The 10997-nt window shown below is 43.0% G+C and overlaps 1 protein-coding gene across 5 annotated transcripts in view; it reads right to left on the bottom strand.

Moving 5' to 3' along the window:
• Positions 1-990: 990 nt before the first annotated feature.
• Positions 991-10997, bottom strand: part of LOC109854923 — an 84362-nt gene continuing 74355 nt past the window's right edge. For 2 of the 5 annotated variants that reach the window (XM_020428557.1, XM_020428558.1), the window contains exons 7-11: positions 6100-6678; positions 4204-5868; positions 3728-3826; positions 2652-3579; positions 991-2564 (exon numbers count right to left, since the gene is read on the bottom strand). In XM_020428557.1, the coding sequence (XP_020284146.1) occupies positions 2060-2564; positions 2652-3579; positions 3728-3826; positions 4204-5868; positions 6100-6678 (3776 nt within the window). In that variant the 3' untranslated portion in view covers positions 991-2059. The remainder of the gene's footprint in view (positions 2565-2651; positions 3580-3727; positions 3827-4203; positions 5869-6099; positions 6679-10997) is intronic. The other 3 variants (XM_020428560.1, XM_020428559.1, XM_020428561.1) reach the window with 3 other exon arrangements.

The raw sequence follows: 10997 nt of genomic DNA, 5'->3' as shown, positions 1-10997 counted from the left end.
GTATCTTGTTTCAAAAATAAAATAAAAAATCAATTGGTTATAATTGATTAACGATTATTTCCATTCTTTCATCGTTTGTATTGCTTCTAAAATAAGATCAAAAACGCTCTCTGATAAGAAGTACACGACGAGATTAGATTAAATTCCAAAAAAGAAAAAAAAAAAAACTAAATTCCGTTAAAAATGAAATTAGACAGAATCGTACCATCGTTGAGCATACTTTGGAAATAGAAGCGCGAGAAATCTGTTGCTCCTTTAAAAATTCGTACCAATCATCACATATTACGTACATATATATAATACACATACATATATATATTAAACAGCTTTGCGTTATGTCGATCAGCGACCGTATTTTAGAATATATTTCAAATATATTTTTTTTTCGCACATAAAATATATTTAACTTTCGCCTTCCCGATTTATAATCTCGTTTTTTTTTTTTTATCTGATCGTTCAACGATCGTCGCTCTGCCTTGCTCTATTCTCCTCTTTCTCTCTCTCACTCTCTCTCTTTCTCTTTCTCTCTTTTTCTTATGTCTCGGCTCGCAGTCTTTCTAATTCTCGAGTTATCAATACTGCTTGTGATTCATCGCGTACCCTCCTAAATATAATCCAGTCAGAAAACAAACATATACAATCGTTTTAATTTGTCACACTTTGAGCGCATAATAATAATAACGTTGCAATGGATCATTATCATTGCACAATCAACTAGTCAACAACTCTAATTCGTGATTGCAACAAAAATAAAATAAAAACAAACATAAAATTTTACCTACAAATAGAAGACGATAAAGGTATAATAAGAGTAGTTTACATTTCACGAAAATAAGAGCCAATGTATATATATTAAGTTTTTTCTCGTTATCGATTGTGCAATAGAAATACCCCAACGCATAAAATAATAATTACACACTATCGACATACTAGTATTATAGTAAGCGTATCTATCTAAGACGATAAAAGATATTGATATCTTTTTTTTGCTCTTCTAAAATGATGAAACAAACTTCGTCAAATCGATCTTTATACTAATTTTGTAAATAATAATTACTCCGATTATACGACATATACTCTCTTTTTCATATTCGTTTTCTTCGCGTAATAAAGAAATTATTTCACGATCGTTGTAAGGATTATTCACGCGGAGGGTACACAGGATGATACTAACAAAGGGAAAAAAAATGTACAGAATTCCGTTACTCTTCCTATTAAATATCATAGTTTGTCTTTTTTTTTTGTGCTAAAGCTACAAGTTATAGGCTTGTCTTCGTATTATTGTCTTAGGTGCTACGCCACGTTCTCGCGTCTCTCGTTTTTTTTTCTCTTCCAATTTTTGTAATACAATATATGATAAAAATGTATTTTGAGATTCGACTAACGTGTAAACGTTTGTTAACAGACGATGGAATTTAATATATATTCGAAGTTCCATCTTGTTCGGACACTCGAAGGTGTTTTTTTTTTTTTTAGAATCTGGAAAACGCGGTGCTCGATAATGCGATTGTTCGTTTCGATTCTCAAAAATTGTCTGTTCGCGTCATTTTGTTCAGACTCTAAGTACGGAGAGACCGAGTTGCCTTAACGCTTTTTTTTTTCCCGACATTGTTACAGATACGAAAAGTATCTTAACCATCGAAAGTCTTCATTTATTAATATATTTCTCCTGAAGATAAACGTTACTGACTAGCCCCCTGTATCGATTGGCCACTGATCATTCACCATTACCAGGAACATAACTCGATCGTGAACGATCAAGGCACACGAGTGATCTTTCGGGGAATGTCTGTAGGGACTAGGAATTTTTGTGTCTTTTACGGGTCTTTTTCACAATTTCGACCGAACGGAGTTTTCTCTCACGGGACAAAAGTGTCGACGATGGGCATCGAGTTGAGACGAAGTCACTGACTAGCCCCGTTATCGATTACGCACGATTCTCCATCTCTGGTCGGGGGATGACGGCCGCGCCCATTCTCTAGGGGAATGTCTACAGGGACCAAGATAATGCTTTATTTCGGACGTTCCGCCTCGCGCGGAACTTCTACGGGAGAGATCGTTAGGTGTCCATGTGTCGGTACTTGTGTGCCGACATCTGCGCCAGGCCCAGCACCGCGTACTGACACTGCAGGCAGTGATAGTGAGTCTGCTTGCCAGAATGCTGGCACTGTCCGGATCCGCAAGGCTGACTCGGCGTGAACTTCTGAAAGCCCGCCGCCGCGATACTGTCCAACTTGGCGTGCTGTCGCCGATGAGCGACCACTTTGTTCGTATCCGTGCAGACGAAGTCGCACTTCAAACAATGAAAGTGCGACGCCTTATTCTGCATCGATCCGAGAGATGACGTATACGCGCATTGTGCTCTGCCACATGGCACGTTCGCCCGGTACTGCTGAAAGTCACCTCCCATCAGGGTGTCCAATCGTTCGTGTCTCGCTGTGTGCTGCACGAAGCGAGTTTTGTCGCAGAACGAATAACCACAGTCTTGACGCATACAGTGGAAGTGAGTCTGGTGCTCTCTGTAACCGCAATGAGGATACCTGCAGTCTTCGTTAAACCTGAATCTGTAACAACAAATAATAATGATCAAAATATTATAAATCGTTTCTTCACGTGAAAGATCTTTAAGATCTGATTAAAGCGACGCTAACCTAACATATCCCTCTGGCACAGGTTCGTCCTTCAGCATGCGCATCGAGTGATGAAGTCTCTGCTTCTTGGCTTCCGGCGAGTTAGCGTCCGGCGGCGAGAGAGATCTCTTGTTCAGATTGAGATTAGCTGCCAATGAAGCGAGAGGATTCTCGTCTCTCGTAGGTGGAAGAAAATTAGCCGGCGGTAAACCGGGCGCGAACATCAGCCCGGGTCCACCGGCGTACATTCCACCGTGTTGAAGAAACGGGGGTAGGGCCTGATTCATCAGAGCGATCTGTTGATTCATAGCGGCCATCACAGCGGGACTCGGAAAGTGAAAGCCGTGGGCTAGATCGAGCTCGAAGCTCGTTGGTACCGTAGGCTGTTGCACATTTGCAGGCGGTTGGATCGGGGGTGGTTGCGGCAATTGGCCATTTTCGTGACTATCCATCGCGGAATTGTTGGCTTCTTCTCTGGAAGGAATTTCGGGAGGTTCCCGCTTAACATTCGGCACATTTTGCACGCCTATGTCCGTGCTGCATCTCGGTTTTTCCAACTTGATATCTTTCGGCGATTGTGACTGCTGGCCGAGACTCTGCTGCATTTGACGCTGCATTTGGTTCTGAAAGTTCTGAATATTCTGGGCCATCTGAGCGTTCGGCGACATGAAGTCGTGTTTCTGCGACAGTTGCGCGATGTAGTCGTGCTGCAGCTGATTGGGCGACGGACTGACCATATCGTGCTGCTGTTGGCTGAGGATGGCGCCGGTCGAGTGCTTCGCTATATGAGCGACCAAGCGATCCAATTCAGAGAAGGCTTGATTGCACGCGTTACAGTGATAATGATTTTTGCGTTTAAGCTTGCAGAACGGCCTGCTGCAGCTTTGTTCCGGTCCGTAAAGAGTGTGCGGCGAAGTTGAGTTCAAAGACGGCATAACTGGTGATGATTCTGGAACGTGAAAAATTTGTCTTGATACAACAGATCCATACGGGGACGTATGAAACCGCGAGAGACAAAGACGAACTATAATTTTATACAAATACACGAACACTCTCAAAAGCAAACAAAATTTGGTTCAAAAGAGAGACAGACGAACCTTGGTGCACGGAAGTTCGCATGGATAGCACGACGCCCGGAAGTGCGGGTTCACTCGGCGGTCCGCTGACCGGATAATAGGTGCCAGCCGCCCTCACCACTAGCAACAATCAACCAAACAACCAACACTTCAAATATACCGCCCACTATATGAATACAACCACCGTGTGTGTACATACAGTATATACATCGAGAAAATCAAAACGATAAAACAGTCTCACGAGACAAAACCAAACAATCGGAAAAATAGTGAAGAATATTCTACTTTGACGACAAAGTGCAAGATATGACGATGGATACATTGGTGCGCGACTACGTGCAAAGATGCATGCATATAATACTCGAATAGAAGAAAAGGTCTCTGTTGTGTGTTCTTAAAAAAAAAAAAAAAAAAAATCACTACCAAACGAAACTTGCTTGTGAATGAAATCATCAGAGCGCACACTGATTTTTGTTCTCTCTTTTCTTACTACTCACCGGTGGTCTTGCCGCTATCGGGACTCGCGAGTTCCGACTCCTTATCCTCAATCATCGATCTGTTTTCCTGATCGCTCGCCATCAAGTTCTCGTCCGGCTTTTCGATCAGTTCGGCCGGATTTTTCACCTGAATTCTCGGTTTCGTCTCCTGAACCAACGACTGAGGTTGCGTTTGACATTCCTGATTGCTCGACTCCTCGATTCCTCGACCGCAGGATTCGGCGTAACCGGAATGTTGCTTCTCGTGTAACGCCATCGTCGAATATCTGACAAATGAGTATCCGCAGTTCGGTCTGGTGCAGTGAAAATGTCGATTCACACTGTTGCTGTGACAGCCGATCAATCGGCAATCGACCATCTTGTCGTAGAAAGCGAAGCCCGGCAATATGTCGACGTTGTCGTGAAAATCCTTGCTGTGCATGAGCAGTTGTTCCGGCCGATCGGTGGAAAAGTAACATCGCGGTTGCGAACAATGATGATGCCTGGTCGATCGAAAGACGCAGATCGTGTCCGGACATCCCTCGGGATTGTACGTAGCGAATCCTTCGGGCTCGCCCAGACTGTTCGAAGGCGACACGCTGCCATCTCGATCTTCCATCAACGGATTTGGTGTTAAATTGGGAGTCTGCGGTTTTGGAAGCTTGAAACTGGTGAAAATCGCTTGCGGCGAGTCATGAGTATGCGTAGCGGGATCGCCACCCGACCAAATTTCTATCACACGATTTTTCGGCGGTCTGCCACGTTTCCGCCTGAACATCGCGTCGATATTGGTCAGGTGGGTCAACGTTACGTCGGATGAAAGAGCGTGAGAAGTACACGAGAGGTTCAATTGTCGACTGTACTCGTGAATTTTGTAATGCTGCAACCTACGGAACGGTTTATCGGTGGAGAGTATCACTTCTCGACAGTTCTCCCAATTGCAGTGATAATGCTTTTCCTTGTCCGCGTACGGACAACCGTCGTCGCAACCGCCCTCTTCGAAAAAAGCGTCCGTTATGCGTTCCTGAGTCTCGTGTTCCTTCAAATGTTCCCGAACTTCTCGAGGATCCTTCAAAGTGGCCCCACAGCGGTCCAATCCGCAATGATGATGTTCCTTTCCCACGTTGCAGGCGCATTCCGACGTAGCCGGTACCAGATACGTCAATTCTGCGGGACTCAATTGTTGTTGGCATTGCTGATGCGACTGCTGATCGAGACTGGACGAACTTCCGCTGGATGTAACGGTAGTGGTCGGAGCGGTGAGATCCATAGCCAGATCGCTCGCGCTTTGAAATGAATCCTCCAGAGAATAAAACGATGGAGAACCTCTTCCCTCGTTGGAGCTCTCGCCGTTCAGGCTCAAGGACAGACTTTGAGAGCTCAATTCGTCCGGCGCCCACGAACCGGGTGGACGTATACCACCGACCGCGCTGACCTGCTTGTACTTCCGGTACGCAAGTTCCGACTCGTGACGCTCGTGTTTCCGCTTGTGCGAAAAGAGCTGACCAGATGAGTGCAGAACGTAACTGCAGTGCGGCCGTATGCAATGAATGTGATTGCAGACACGGGAAAATCGACATTGCTCGAACGGACAGGCCTCCGACTTCATGAACTTCTTGAAACCGTCGCGCGACAGCTGCTCGTCTTTGATGTGGTAAGACTTGTGCTTGTCTGAAAAAAGGGAAACTTGATGAAATCGTGACGACCTGAAACTGGAACAATAAAAACCGTGTCGAATAATATTTTAGCGGTGTGGAATTATATATTTCTTGGTAAAAAAAAAAAAAAAAAATTGACTCTAAAACTTTCGACCTGTTAAGTGAGTCTATAGTAGTGAAAGGTTTTTGATTGACGACATTTATGACCTAGAACATCGAGAAGCATTAATCACGCGGTCGTTAATCGTCAATTCCTTACCCATATCGGCCTTATTTTTAAACGTGAATCGACATCCCGGTCGCCGACAGTGAAAGTGCGTGGTTCGTTGACCAACGAACGGACAGTGATCGGTCGCGCAACTCTCCGTAGCTCGAAATCGCTGAAAGCCCTCCTGTATGATGGCCGAGTCCTTGCGATGGTAATTCGCGTGCATCTGCACGTCCGACGTCGATATGTACACTTTGTCGCAATTCTCGTGTATGCAATGATAGTGGGTTTGCTTTCGATTGTGAGGACAGGCTCGGCCCGGATGCTTTTCCGAGCAATCGTCCGTAGGCGAGTATCTCATGAAGCCGTGCTGAAGAGACTCGTCTCTCTTCTTGTGCCACTTGAAGTGCCTGATCATCTCTTCCTTTTTCACGAACACGCGACCGCTGCAGTCGAGACAATGAAAATGTTCTTTACATCCCAATTCCTTACAATACGCACTGCCGCATTCTTGACCAGATGTATATCTCCTCACGTACCGGGAATAATCGATGATGGGTTGAGACACCGACGTTTTGGAACCACCCATCAAAGAGTCCGCAACCGGTGACATACTTTGCCGAAGTAAGGCTGTAACAAATGAAACAAAAAATATTTAGATACTTGAACTCTATCAGCTTTATTTAATTAATTCATTAAGGAATTATTTTAATTATACACGATTATAATGCTCGTTGAGTGTTTAAATAAAAAGATAGGTAAAAGGCAATAACAAGCTAACACCTGATGTTCGGGTAAAATTCTTTTTTAATTCGAAGATTTAAAAAAATATCATTCTTGAATAAATTTACTTATATATAAAAATAAAACAACAGTAAATATTATTTATATTCAGAATTAATTTCTTTTTTTCATATACATATATTCATGAAGATAATTTACATACTTTTTGTAATTATTTTTAAATTAGTTATGTGCAACAAATAAATTAATTATGTGCAACGCACAAAGGACCAGATAACCATATTCATTTTTACTCAAATTTAAAATCGAATTAATATATAATTTTCAAACTCGAGTTTTTACTGACAATTTATTAAAAATTTGACGATTTCTGAATGTGTGGTCTATAATCTGAAATAATTTTAATAAGAATCTGATTTATTACTGTTTGCATATCACCGTTAAATAAAAATATAAAATTCTAAAAAAAAAAAAAAACAAATAAACTTCGCTATAAATATTTGATCTTTAAGCCTATAATTTACATTTATTTGCGTAATGGTTATTCCCTGGTGTGCGGTTTGTTACTGGGCAGTTTACTAGAGAGTTGTGTTGATTATAATAAATCGAAAAGTATTTAGTTTTTACATTTGTACTAATCTGTGTTAATTTTTCAAGATTTAACATTTGTTTTTTTGTCAATTACTCGATAGATCACAAACTAATTTAGAAATCGATGTTCGATACGCTGCAAGATAGTCGGTAAGACACGGTTTGATCGGTACAATATGGTTTGCTGGTACGTAACCACCTCTCTCCGCAGATGATGCGGCGGCATCCAACCATCGTATTTTACCGACCGTGCATACTCGGCGCGATGTATTCGTTCACGACAATACTATCTAACCGCACGGTTTGCGCTCACATCACCAGAGAGAACGCGTATCAGCGCGAATGACTTGTGATACACATACCGAGAATTATGAGCGCGCCCCGCGCGTTCGTCGACCTACGCCACTCTCCCGCGCGGCGTCCGAAAACTGGTTGTTCGGCGAGCGAGGGCGCGGGGACGTCGCGGAATAAAGAAGAGGGCGAAAAAAAAAAAAAAAAAAAGAGAGCGCGGGAGAGAAGAAAGAATGGTCGAGGTAAAAAACTATCGGGCCGATCGCAATACGCGCGCGTATGCAAAAAACGCGGCGTGGCCGCGGGCGAAGCTGAGGCGCGTAAGCATTTATATACCTCGACGAGAGCGCGTTCATAGCTCTCTCCTAAAAGGCTCGAAACAACACAGCCGCCGCGCGCAAGAAAATATTGAGCGCGAGAGATACGCAATTCAGTTGACCAATCCTCGCTCGCGATAATTATCTCTCGAGGTAATGCGCGGCACACGAGAGATGGAAATAAACTGTGCGCGCCGAACGCCACCACGCCGCGTTCTCCTTTTTTTTTGTTTTTTTTTTTTTTGCCTAAACGAATGATTCTACAGTTAAAGCGCTCTCGAAGCGGTCGCATTTGCATTTTCTTTGCCGAGATGTATTAAAATTTTATTATTCGCGCGCATATATAGTCTCGAACGTGCGCGCGGATCAATCAAAATCAATCGCGACTCTCGACGAGATAATAATCTTTTTCGAAGCGTAAAATGCCGATACATTGCGTGCAAAAAAAAAACCCCCATCTATAGAGGTCTATACAAGATTAGACGGCACGAAATGTATCAACGAGTATAATTGCGCGTGTGAACATTAAATTACATGTGCGAATCGAGAATAAATGGTAATTTGCAATTGATTTTCATTAATTTATGAGACATTTGTATCGGAGCCAATCACGCAGCGATAAAAAATTACATGTCACATTGACCAGACGCCAATGTTCTACAACCTTACAGCATCTGTCATGTCATCCAGCGTTCGGTGCACCCTGCCAGAAGAACGAGAAGGTCAATTCTCAGAAATTTCCACTTGTGCCGACCGCGCACGCGCGCGCGCGCACGTTCGGATGTGTTCGGGAACGAGTTTAAAAATTGTCGAATATTTCTCGTGTGGCTCGCGGGGACTCCCCCCGTTCGTCGCGGTGGTATATGTGCCGTCAGAATTGGAGGGAACGTGCGTACATTGGCCGCTCGTGCGTTTCTGCGCGCGCGCGCGAGAGAGAGAGAAAGAGAGAGAGAGAGCGTATGTGCGCGCCTCGGCACAAAAAGAAAAAAAGGGTTTGGCCCGGAGAGAAAGAGGGAGGCTAAGAGAGAGGAAAAGAAAGAGAAAGCAAAGAAAGAGGGACGAAGGTCACGAGAGAGGGAAAAAGGCGGCAAGGGGAGAATTTGGCGCGCATTATTCTGCCGCGTTATAACGATGAAGCGTAGACGGTATCTCAAGATGAAATATAGGCCTTGTGGTACGCCTTGCGCGTTATTTCCAATGCGAATCCGCAAGCCGATCCGTTTCGAAAAGTTCGCGGCGACCAAAAAATCAGATCATTGACTTCCCCCCCGACCGTAATTGATTAACGCGTCGTGCGGATTTAATAACAAGCGCCGGTGTCACCGGATATGCTCCCGGTTACGCATCGTTGCGTAACTTTCGGTTACGGCGAATTAATTTATCCTTTGGCAGAGTAATTACGCAACGCAGCTGCGTGCCTCTCCTCCCGACACCGCGTATCTCTCGCGTTAGCAGCCGCTCATTACAGGCACCTTTGGCTCTCACGCGCCGCGGGAAATTATTGTTTGCACAAATTTATAATCTCCGCTGACTGCTGCCGCAGGTCGAAACTTCAAGTATACAATAATCAAGAAATGCTCCTCCTCAAGCCAAGGTCCGACATACGCGTCGTCGTATCAATCGAAGATGTAATGTTGAGAATAAAACCGGAGAACATTTTGTTATTTTTTATTTTTTATTTTTTTCATGAAAACAAAGCGTGTAATAATATATCGCAAACTTCACCTCCGTATCAAGGAATGTTAAGCTTCTTCATTGATAAGTATCTAATTATGGAAAAATTGTTCCGAAATTGTGTAGCTAAGTGAAATAAATTATGCGCCTTAAGGCTACTTGAAAAAAAAAAAAAATACGATAGATTCTTTGCGATCATAAATACATAGTACTATTCAATTTAAAAGCGTTTATAATCAAAATAAAAATCACTTATTTTTTTTCGTTATTTGATTTATTTTCTTATTTCGTATTGGACATATTTTCAATTTATATTACGGGCACGCGCTTTTGAACGAGATGTTGAAGTTAAAATATTCACTTGTCTCTCTTATCGCGCTCTAATATTTATTTTTAATACTTATCTACAAATTAAGATATTTACTTATCAACAATTTTTTTGAAAATCAACTAGAGATAGCGTTAAAATATAATTCGAAACTTTACGGAATTTACTTACACTGTGTTCGCTACATTCTGACACTCGTAAATGTACTTTATAATACTTATTTTAATTTTATACAACGAGTCCGAGGAGGAGGTTACCTGAAGTTCATATAAAATTAAAGAGTTTAATTTACAAACAAAGCAAAGTTTTAAATTCGATATTCTCTCGATAAGTAATTTCCTGTTTAAACAGCGCTACTGCATGTATAAAATATCGCTTCGCTCTTTGCAATTTTTTTTTACCTTAGAATTTTGTGACTTAGAAGAGATTGATTATCAAACCTCATTTGTATTCTTATCATGTCAGTTTTATTGTGTATATATATCCGCGAAACAACCATTTAAAAAATCCTGTTTTTGCGTGATAAAGAAAATACCACCCACGCGACCGCGCGCAAGTTAACGATGGCACCAAATGGAGAATAACGCGCACGACGTGACAGAGCTTAAAGAGCAAATCTTAAAAAATATGTGAAAGTCCCCCAGGACGACACGTAACCGAGACTTCCCCCCTTCTCCTCTTCGTATCCAGCACCTCTGAGCTCCGAACCCCTTTTGTACGTAGTTCTTAAAGCTGCGTGAGCGGGGGAAGTGGGAGCCGATCCCGATTCGTGGAGAGAGAGAGGTGGAAGCGCGGGACGACAGTTCCGAGGGGGTAGGCGGGGATTTAAAATTTTCAAAAAGACCCGAACCTGAAAAGACCCCGTATTTCAGGGTCGTCGGGGGGCTCTCCTTTTTTTATCATTTAATCCGTGGGCCGAGCGAATAACCCTTTATACGAGCCATCGTCGTGGTAGACGTCGAGAAAACGGTTGCTGCCACCGTCGTTCGACCGCGCTCACGTGC

This window comes from Pseudomyrmex gracilis, unplaced genomic scaffold (genome assembly GCF_002006095.1).
Source record: "Pseudomyrmex gracilis isolate BER0280 unplaced genomic scaffold, ASM200609v1 scaffold_75, whole genome shotgun sequence".
In the NCBI taxonomy this organism is placed as follows: domain Eukaryota; kingdom Metazoa; phylum Arthropoda; class Insecta; order Hymenoptera; family Formicidae; genus Pseudomyrmex; species Pseudomyrmex gracilis.
Note: the sequence above shows the minus strand (reverse complement) of the source record. Positions and strands in the feature narration are given on the sequence as shown.